The sequence below is a fragment of the Poecilia latipinna genome, unplaced genomic scaffold (genome assembly GCF_001443285.1).
Source record: "Poecilia latipinna isolate Pla-1442-1.1 unplaced genomic scaffold, P_latipinna-1.0 Scaffold467, whole genome shotgun sequence".
NCBI lineage: Eukaryota > Metazoa > Chordata > Actinopteri > Cyprinodontiformes > Poeciliidae > Poecilia > Poecilia latipinna.
In genome coordinates, this window is record NW_015113083.1 from 256,114 (window position 1) to 266,398 (window position 10,285).

Here is a 10,285-nt window from a genome sequence, read left to right on the forward strand (position 1 = left end):
TAGCTAGCATCCATCTAGCATCTAGCTAGCATCCAGCTAGCATCTAGCTAGCATCCATCTAGCATCTAGCTAGCATCCAGCTAGCATCTAGCTAGCATCTAGCTAGCATCCATCTAGCATCCATCTAGCATCTAGCTAGCATCCAGCTAGCATCTAGCTAGCATCCATCTAGCATCTAGCTAGCATCCAGCTAGCATCTAGCTAGCATCCATCTAGCATCCATCTTGCATCCATCTAGTGTTAGAGATTTTTCGGTATTATCATTTTGTTATTACTTTAGTTCACATTCAGTCTATAGATCGTTGTAATTTTCTGTTTAAAGTGTTCTCTTCCTTATGTGTGTATGAACTAACCTGGAGGTCAGGACTGTCTGTTCATCTTCATGTTAACTCTGTGTTTCTCAGACCTTAAATTCTTATCAACCAGAATACCTCCTAACTGCTTGTCTGTAGTCGTATTTTGTCTTGTTAACAGTTTGACCGAGATTTGAACCGGGCTCAGACCATAGATCAGATATCACACCTGGAGCTGGGTTGCTAGATGTTTATGTTAGAAGTTTTACGACCTCTGTTGTTTTTCTTGACTGCTCCTTTGACTGTTTTCCTTGACAATAAAACAGGGGCTCACGCGGAAGGAGAGCAGAATGCTCTGTGAACGACTCGGAGGAGCAGTTGACGGAGTCTTTCTCCTTTTGCAAAAGCTTGGCCATAAAATTCATATACGTTGTCTGTGGTTCTTTTATGTAGGATCAAGAAAAAGTAACTATCAGCTAGCATCCATCTTGCATCTAGCTAGCATCCATCTAGCATCCAGCTAGCATCCATCTAGCATCCATCATGCTAGCATCCATCTAGCCTGCAGTGTGGAGAGCTTTCGTGTTTTGCTCTGCAGGTGTTAAATCTGCAGAGCTGAATCCCAGAACGTTGCGGTTTTTTCCTCAGTCGGGATGTTTAACACCTGAAAGTCCGACACACGTTTCAGACGTTTCTTCTGTTAGGAACCAAAACGTTTAACACTTCCAGCTGCTTCGCCTTAATTTATCTGTTTTTATCCAAACTCATCAGATTCACATCCCATCATTTAAACCCTGACCAACACCGACATGGAAATCTGGAATGACCCCTGGGAAGGGTCAAAGGTCACCTCCAAACCATCTGAAGCCCATCCAGAGGGGAAGATTCTTCCCAAGATAAAAAAATATTTTTTTTTAATGATTAAAAAAATTAAGGAAAAAGTATTTCATTAAAACATTTTAAAAAATAAGTTTAAAAAAATCTAATATGACAAAATGAATGACAAAATTTTAAAAAAATTAATTTAAAAGAAGAAAAAAATATATCGAAGAATTGTTTTCTCCAAGTTTTCTGGCTTTAAGCATAAATAAGACATTTATTAATTCTCACTGACCTGATCAAAGGAGTTTGGTCAGAATTAACTTCACAAAGTGAAAAAATGTGAATGTGTGTTTTAATTTGTTGTATGTAAATATTTGGCTTCAAGGACAAGATGCTAAGTTTATCCAGATGCCAGTGGGGTGTATGTATAATTCTGGTTCTTTCTCAGTTAGTTCTGGTTTTTAAACCTTTTATGATTCCCTCCTGAAGGGAAACCTGAATAAATAAATCAGTCAAAGCCTCAATTATTATGTGAGAAACGCAGCTGGAGGTAATTGGATAATGGAAAGTTTTAACTTTCTCTCTCAGTTTACTGAATTAAGTGAAGGTGATGTTTTCTCCTGGTCTGGTGTTAAAATCATCCCGGAGCTGAAAGCTAATTCTCTCGGCTGACGGAGCAGAGCTGAAGTTTTAATGAGGTGATTAACCCCGGAGGTCGGCGTCTCGGGGAATCCAGCAGCTCTGATGGTTCCTCCGCCAGCCAATCAGGTTCCAGCGCCGCCTGTCAGAAAACTTCAACAAGCTGCTGCACAAAGCGACACTAAAACCAGATCAACTAAAACCAGAACAAACCAACTAAAACCAGAACAAACCAACTTTCACTGCCGCTTTGTTCCAGCCGCCAGCAGCGAGTGGGACGGGTTGGATCAGGAATCGGATCTGAACCACAACATCATGATGGACGACGGGCCAACAGGAACCTTTCATTAAAGAAAACCAGACTTTAACAGCACCATCCAATATTACAGTAACATCCAATCAACGGAGCAGCTGGAAAACGGTTTCTCTTAAACTGATTCGGCTGATTTCGTTTCATCTGATGGGATTTTATGTGACAGACGGAGAAATAAAGGAAAATGACTCGTAACTTCCTCTGCTATGAATGAAAATCTGAAAGCTGTCAATAAAATTTGCATTCAAACGAGCGACAGATCTTTAACACGTTCATCTTGATCAACTGAATACATAAATTTTAATGCATTAAAACTTTTCAGGCAGGAACCTTTGTATTCACATGTTTCTGGTACAGCCATAAATCTGACACACATCGCTAACATTAGCGATGAAGCTGCTTCTCAGTTAATTTCTGCTTCTAAGCGATCTGATTGGACACTGGAAAATACTGCTGTTGTGTGCAAATTATGCCAAAAGCAGTTAGCCTATCAGTGAAGTTATGCTAGCTTGAAATAGCATCTCAATGCTAGCATGTAGCAGCCAATGCTAATGTTAGCTTCCACATTTCTAAAGAAGCTCCATGATTGAATCTTCCTGAATCTGATGGATGAAGAAAAGATTAAAAACCAGAAATATTCAGCTCAGGATGGAGGTTAAACCAGGTGGAAAATGTTGGAGCAGAATCTGAACGCTGGAGGCTGAAATGGTTTGAATGCAGAGCAGGAACTGATCAGACGAACTGTGGATGAATGGAGAAGCACAAACTGACAGAACTCAGCATTTTGCAGTTTGTTTGACTGATTTTAGGGTTTTCATCATGTTTCATGACTTACACACGTCTGTCATATTTGGTCTTCACTTCTGTCTGCAAACTGTAAAATGGCAAGCACAGACAAAACCTTAATGCCTGGACGCTCCACCATCGGTCACAAGCCAACTCGTCACGATGCTTTTAAAGGAATCAGGACATTTAGGTGCTGTCTACGACTGAACCCTCGACCCGGCAGCAGGAGGAGGCTGACCTATGACTGCGTCCTGGCTCCTCACATCGGATCCATTTTCACCGTCAGGTCTTCGGTTCATCATCTGCAGAGAAATCAGAATGATCCGTCACAAGACGTTCTTCGTCCTTTCTTCACTCATAACTTCTACCTCGTAAGTCACTGGACCAACCTGGTTCCCTTTAACCGGACCAGACCCAGTTTCTGAGCTGGTCTCGGTCCGCTTCCAACCCAACTCTGCGGTGAAACAGACGGGCCTCGATCCGAACCAACTACAGGAACGTCTTTTGGACTTCCTGAGCCACCGTAGCTTCAGTGTTGCCAGCGCTGCTACTGCATTCACTGACTGCACTGCATGAAGCAGCGCTAAGTGAACTGCTCTTGGCCTCCAGAATGGTGCTGCAGGTGCAACAGAAATGCAGCAGCAGCGTTTTCATGTTTGTTTACGTCCCACCCCCTTCATTTCTGTACAATAGGAGCAAAGATCATCACCCATTTGGCTTTGATTACAATTCTTAGTCCGCTTTCAAAAAGCACTATGTGAAAGCTGACAGATCAATTAAAGTTTGGTCCGGACCAAAGGACTTTCTACCGTCATGGCGGATTGAAAATGGAGGCTGAGCTGTTCTTGATGGATCAGTTTGCATGAACTGGATGGGCCAATCAGATCGCTTGGCCTGGCTTGTGTAACAGAGAGTAGCTTATGTGTGTCTGTGAGTTTTGATCAAAATGATTGAAGGGTTGTATGTGTTTGTGAGATTTTTGATCAATGCGTTTGTTTGGAGCCACCTAGTGGTGTGATGAGGTCCTTCAGGCTCCCCCTCCAGATTGCTGGTGCTGGTGGAGGTGGGTGCGAGAGAGGCAGCTCTTCACTTCTTTTTTTACTTAGGGTCATATTTTTCTAGTTCAACAATTAACGAAGTACTGTAAAAATATTTAGCATCTACAAATATAAATTGTAAAGTTTTTCTCGTGGTTGGGCTGGAAAGATGTGACCCAATGAGTGGGAGCTGGTGTTGGTGGCTGACCACTCGGTCACGGCGCTGCGTCTCTTTTTTCAGCCTGTCGGACCACTCGGCTGCAGTCAGTCACACTGTGAGGAGTTTTTATTCTGTGTTGTACTAGGTGACCGACAACCAGACAAGAAGAGTTACACCTGTTCCGCCTCTGGCGTGGTTCCAGCATGTGAGGAAGAACCGTACAGAATCCACAAATGGAGAAGAATCTGAATGGGGCGGACCGGGTAAGAACCAGTTAAACCAGCGCCTGTGGAGGTCAGGATTTAGTTCTTACATCTGGGCAGCAGGATGGTATCTTAGGATTGCTGAATAAGGTCTTATAACGGGAGCTCTAGCTAAGAAGCACTTCTTGATCAGTTGATCAGAAATGGTTTGGCCTTCAGTCTGTGTAAAGAGTTACTATGACAGATGAGAGAAGAGTTGTAAAAGAGTCGATTAAGAACATGTCCTGGTGACCAGGCTTGTTAAGGTAGGCACAGGTTACTTTTCCACATAAATGTGTCGCTGCAGCGCCACCTGGCGCATGACATGATTATCACTGCAGATCACTCTGATGACTTGGAGTCGTCAGAGTGACAGAAGGATTTTCCTTCTGTCATTATCTAACTAGAAAGTATTGGTTCAGCTTGTGTTATTTCAGTTTAAAAGGTAAAAGAGTGGGGCGCTGTGGTGGCGCCGGGCTTGAGCACAGCCCACATTTGGAGGCCTCAGTCCTCGACGCAGGTTCGATTCCCGGACTGGTGACCTTTGGCGCATGTCTTCTCCTGTCTCTCATTACCCACTTTTCTGTCAATTCACTATCAAATAAAGGCCACTGGAGCCAATAAAACCTTAAAAAAAGTAAAAGAGTCCAGTTGGACCATTCAAAGTCCTACCTGGGGGTCCGCTATGATGCTAGCATGTCCTTGGATCTCAGTGAGGGACATTCCTGGACAGGGCATTGAGATGCAGGCCCGAACCGCATCATGGGGCTCTCTTATTCCCACAGAGCTGAAAGAAAAACTATTCATCAACCGTTTCCTGTCATATGGACTCAGGAAGCTGAGGATTTACTCAACTATCACAAAGAGTCTGTGACGCTGTAGGGGACACGTCTGGACATGCTGAGAGGATGCGTCTGTGTGTCTTACCATTCTTTTCCATCACTTTTTCGTCTGTCTTTCTTCTTGTCTGACTTTGCACTCTTTCCTCCCAGCAGAGATGTAATCTTTTGTTCCCGCTTTTCTTCCTTTGCTTTTGGCGGATCCGTCTTTTTGTTGCTTGGAGCCGGAAGTTTACTCTTACGGAAACCAAACCAACTTGCAATGCTGGAGCCAGACTTTTGCTTCACTTCGTTCGTTTTCTCATGTTCCTGTGACTTGTGCAAGTTCTCCTCAATGCCAAGCATCACCTTCTCTTCGATGGTGGTTATGGTGCTTTGTCTCTCGGGTTCCTCAGAGACCGGCTCACCAAAGGCGCTGGAAAACTGCTGCTCGATCTGAAGGCGCCTCGCCTGCTCTCTCTGCAGCTTAAGACTCTGAAGTCTTTCACTGGATGAACCCAGATGTGACGGGACTGTCAGTCCTTCCTCAATTAGAAAGTTGTTCAGTAGGGATCGATTCATTGGACAGTGGTAGCTACTGGAGCAGCTCATGCTACCGGGAAGGACATCCCCAAGAGAGTTCAGTGAGCTCCCTGAATGGGTTTTGATCTGCGTCCGGACCTTCCCAGACCTGTTGAAGCTCGGTCTGTCCATGTAACGTGCACCGAAGCTCTGACTGCGAGCTTTAGCTCCATTCATGCCCATCACTGGTTTGAGAAGAGGTCTGGTCGACACAGACACGGAGCGTTTAAACAGCCAGCCTTGCTCATCAAAGCCCCAGTCCAGCATCCCGCTGGCGTCAGATGCTGCAGGCTGCAGAGGCTCAGAGTCCAGGGAGTTGCAGCGGGTCTCAATCTTCCGGCAAGACTTCTCCTGTGAACCAAATTCATGCATCACTTGGGGATCGCATGTAAATGCTTGAAAAGTCTGCAGACTGTTTGGGTCGTCATAACTCTGTCTCCCCAAGATCAAGAAGGTACTGGTGTTCTGTCCAGAGATTGCTTCATGAGACTTAGCATTCACAGGAAGTGTCCTTTTCACAGCATTTGAGGAGGATGTGTGGAGATTACTGGGAACCCCATGATAGTAAACATTAGAGAAACCGGTAGGCAGGACTTCAGAAAGCTTTGGCTCACTAATGCTCTGCTGGGATCTCTGTAGGATGTTCTGGTTTGTTGATCCATTCTCATTCCGGCATGTGGTGATTCTGTCCGGCTGAACTGAGTCTGAGGATTGTGATTCTTGAACGGGGAGGTGAGGAATCTTTGACCCATCGGTAAGGAAGGTTTTGAGGGAGACGTCTCTCATTTGCAGGTCAGCAAGTTGATTATCTTTTATGGTGTTGGACTGCTGAGTCTCTAAAACAGAACTGAAGTCAGTAGCTGTTGATGGCTTGCCAGTGGTTGAGCTTTGAGGCTGAGTTGCCAGTTTCTGGTCTTTGGTTGTGCTGTCGGAGCCGGCTTTAAGGAGAAGAGAAGTAGTTTGGCCTGGTGGCAGCGGTGGAGACGGAGACCTTCGCTCTGATCTGAACGCATCTCCCTGGTCTTCTTGGCGTCTCTGTTTCCTCGGTGAACAGGGCAGGTTGTCATAGATGCTCTCTTCAGCACAGTCATTGCTTGAGACTCTAGATGATGGTTTTGTTGGACTCTTCAGGCTGTCCTTGATGCCTGGTGACTTAAGGATCTTTGACTGTTTCACAGGAGATGCGAGCGGAGACAGATGTTGCATACTCTCAAGACACTTGGAGCCGACTGGTGTTGAAACATCTTGATCTTTGTCAGTTTTAGATAATGTGCACTTGCTGGAACCGTGAGGGTTGGACCGTTTGCTGGGCACACTGTGTCCTGGAGAGGTTGCCTGTCCTTTCGGTCTTTGACCCTTGATGAGCTTCTGATGTAGAGGAGAATGGGTGTGTTTAAGCTGATCTTGGCCTCCATCTGCACTCTTGCTTCTCAGAATGAAAGCTTTTCTTGCTGAGTCACAAAACTGAGGTTTTGGTTTCCTCTGTGGAGATTCTGAGCTGGTCCAGTCCCTGCTGTCCCGACCGGCTGGATTTGCCTGGTCTCTGCAGTGAGGCACTTCCATTGAAGCGCTTCGCTGTCTGGCTTCATTCATGCAGCTCAGAGCTCTGGTTGCAGAATGCTGAGCTGAGGAACTCACCTCATTTACCTCTGCTTCTGTTTGCTTCATAGGAAGTCTGCCTTGCTGTCTTTGGCTGAAGTCCAGCCTGGATTTACGGTCACTGGCCTGTTCTTGGTTATTATTCCTGTCGCTGAGCTTCACTCCTGATATGTGTCTATCTAATGAGTTTCTGTTGAATCCCCCAGACTTTGTGAGGCTATCTGTTGGACTCACACCAGGTTTAACGGTGGGGGCCTCTAAAAATGGGAAGTTGTCAGAGTCGGGTGAGGGGAAGAGACCGGAGCTAGCTGGAAGAATCGAGTCTTCATCAGAAACTTTGTCATCATCTGCAGAAACCTCCAATGAGTCCAAATGAAGACGTTTTTTTGTTGATTGTTTGTCAGATTCATCTGGATCATCAGAGTCCAGGATGGACGCCTGCAGCTTGGCTGTCAAAGGTTTTCTTGTTGAACTTTTCTTAGCAGGAGACCCTTGTTGGCGCGACTTGACACCAGAGGAGTAAATGCCCTCGTTTGAGGTCATGCAGTCTTTGCAGTGTGGAACAGCTGCAGCTGAGGTTGCCTCTTTGGACTTGTTCATCTGGAGATGCTTGAGGCCTTTCAGGATATGCCCCTCCTTCCATCCCAGGTCTGTTGGCTCAATGAACACTGAATGATTGCTGGATACTGAGCCTGTGCTCATACGCTTGTCCCGGCTGGAGGCACACTGTGGAGACATTAGCAACCGTTACAATGCAAGTTAAAGATAGAAAATAAGACCAACAAAACAAGAAACGTACCTGCTTGGAGAAGCCGCGTCCATCTGCCCAGGTATGGGAACCACTGGAGTATTCACTGCAAGCACTGGACAGAGACAGCTCACTGCCGCTGCCGCTGCTTCGTGGGCAGGTCAGGCTCAGCAGGCTGGGCCATCTTCCTGCAGCAATACTTCTGGCTTTTCCGTTTCTTTGGACCTCCTGGAAAAGATTTTATAAGTGATCAACCACTGGGAATCACAGGGAGACTCAGAACCGTCGACTATCCAAACCAACCAAAATAAAAACAGAAGTGACGCACCGCTCACAGTAAAACACTCATCCGATTTACTGACAAATCACTGGAAGCTCATTAGAGACACATTTTATAGTAAAGATTTATCTGGTCCAGTTGAAGCTGAAACTAACTGAACCGAGTCCGAGGTTTTCTGCAGAACAGCACGAGATGAAGATTGTTGTTTCGGTCCAAAACAACAAACTGATCCAGAACCAGCCAGCTGTTCTCTCCATACGAGTCTGATGGTCCGTCTCCATGTTTCCAGGTGACTTGGAAAACCCTGTCTGAGTCCGTCTCCGTTCCCCGTCGATGTTTACCGAAATCAGAACCTTAAACACTAATTCCTGTGGTGGGCTAAGTAAAACGTTAGCTGCACTAATCCTAAAGCAATAATCAAACTTTAATTCTGCTAACGCTAAAGCGCTACACCACCATGGTATTTAGCACAAGCTAATGCTAACATGCTACACCACCATGGTATTTAGCACAAGCTAATGCTGACATGCTACACCACCATGGTTTTTAGCACAAGCTAATGCTAACATGCTACACCACCATGGTTTTTAGCAAAAGGTGAAATCATTAGGAAAAAAGTAATTTTTATGGATTTAAATGGATTTTCTGTCTCATGTTTTGTGTATACCAGGAAGCGGAGTGTCTGCTGGCACTTCGTCCACAGGTCTGTTAAACATGCAGCGTTTCCAAGTCAAGTGTTGTGACCCCATTTGAAGCAGCATTGATCGTTTGGAAAGCTGTCATGGTCAGCTTCCTCTCAAAGTCATTAGAGTCATCTGTTAGCAATAATTAATGTGAATAGGAAATAATTGCATGGGGGATCTGGGGACTGCAGCCATTCAGTGCTTTCGCTGATATTCACCTATTATTTGACTACTTGGCTTTATGCCGCGCCGCCGCAGATTAATCTGGGAACTAATTACAGTCGGTGCAGCGACGCTATCGGAGATTTGACAAAAGCCAAACAGTTTAAGGAAACCTTCAGTCGGAGCTGAAAGTCAGAGCAGCTGAGCCGTTTTACCGGCTGGATTTCACGTTTTCAGCCTGCAGCAGAGAACCATCTTCATCGTTCGATGTGCTGCAGTTGTTTTTATTAATCACTGTTAGAAGGGAACATCAGGCTGTTATTACCGCCGGTTTCATTCGGCTTTTAACGAATCTCTGTTTGAGGTTTTGCTTCATCTCCCAGTTTTCAGTAAAAGCTTTTGAAATATTCCCCAGGAAGGAAGCGCAGTGTTTTCTCTTAATGTGTAAATGAGCAGCGGCTCCGGCTCAGCAGCATTAAGGAGCATTAAGAACAGATTTAAACAGCTGATGGTTTACCTGGGAACCTGCTGGGTGATGTCTGTCTGCTAATGGCCGCCGTCATTTAGTCCAGATTTACTGGACATAAGCTACAGACTCGGCTTCTCTTATTTATCCACATGAATATTTTCATTAAACTCAATAAAATATTGCAAACATTTCACTTCATATAAAACATCAGGCGAGTTGTATTTAAAGGGCCGGCATCATTTAAAATCCACTCTCAATCTCTCCATCACAGAGTTTTGCTTTGATTCTTTCAGTAAACTCATCACTCTCATCAGCAGCAATCAAACCACTGATAAAATCACTACTGCAGAACTACAGGCCGACCTCTGACCTCTGACCTCTGATTCATCAGCAAAGTTATTGAAAAAGCTTCAACAGTTAAATAACTTCCTAACGATAACCAGCCGCTTTGACTCCTTTCAGTCTGGTTTCCATGGTTACCACAGCACGGAGACTGGCCTAGTCAAAGTGTTCAATGACATCCATATGAATACGGACTGTGGGAGAACCACAGCACTAGTTCTGGTTCTGGTTCTGTTGGACCTCAGTGTTGACAGGACATTTTACTGAATCGACTGGAGAGTCGGGGCGGACTCTCCGGTCCAGAACTCAA

General features: G+C 45.2%; 1 protein-coding gene across 6 annotated transcripts in view; it reads right to left on the reverse strand.

The window, feature by feature from the left end:
• The window catches only part of LOC106951672 (nck-associated protein 5), a 45,623-nt gene that overhangs the window by 5,010 nt on the left and 30,328 nt on the right, over positions 1-10,285 (reverse strand). For 2 of the 6 annotated variants that reach the window (XM_015039323.1, XM_015039324.1), the window contains 4 exons: positions 8,091-8,267; positions 5,220-8,017; positions 4,965-5,079; positions 3,092-3,158 (listed from right to left, as the gene is read on the reverse strand). In XM_015039323.1, the coding sequence (XP_014894809.1) occupies positions 3,092-3,158; positions 4,965-5,079; positions 5,220-8,017; positions 8,091-8,267 (3,157 nt within the window). Of the gene's footprint in view, positions 1-2,730; positions 2,809-2,902; positions 2,942-3,091; positions 3,159-4,964; positions 5,080-5,219; positions 8,018-8,090; positions 8,268-10,285 lie in introns of those variants that run through there. The other 4 variants (XM_015039328.1, XM_015039329.1, XM_015039327.1 and 1 more) reach the window with 4 other exon arrangements.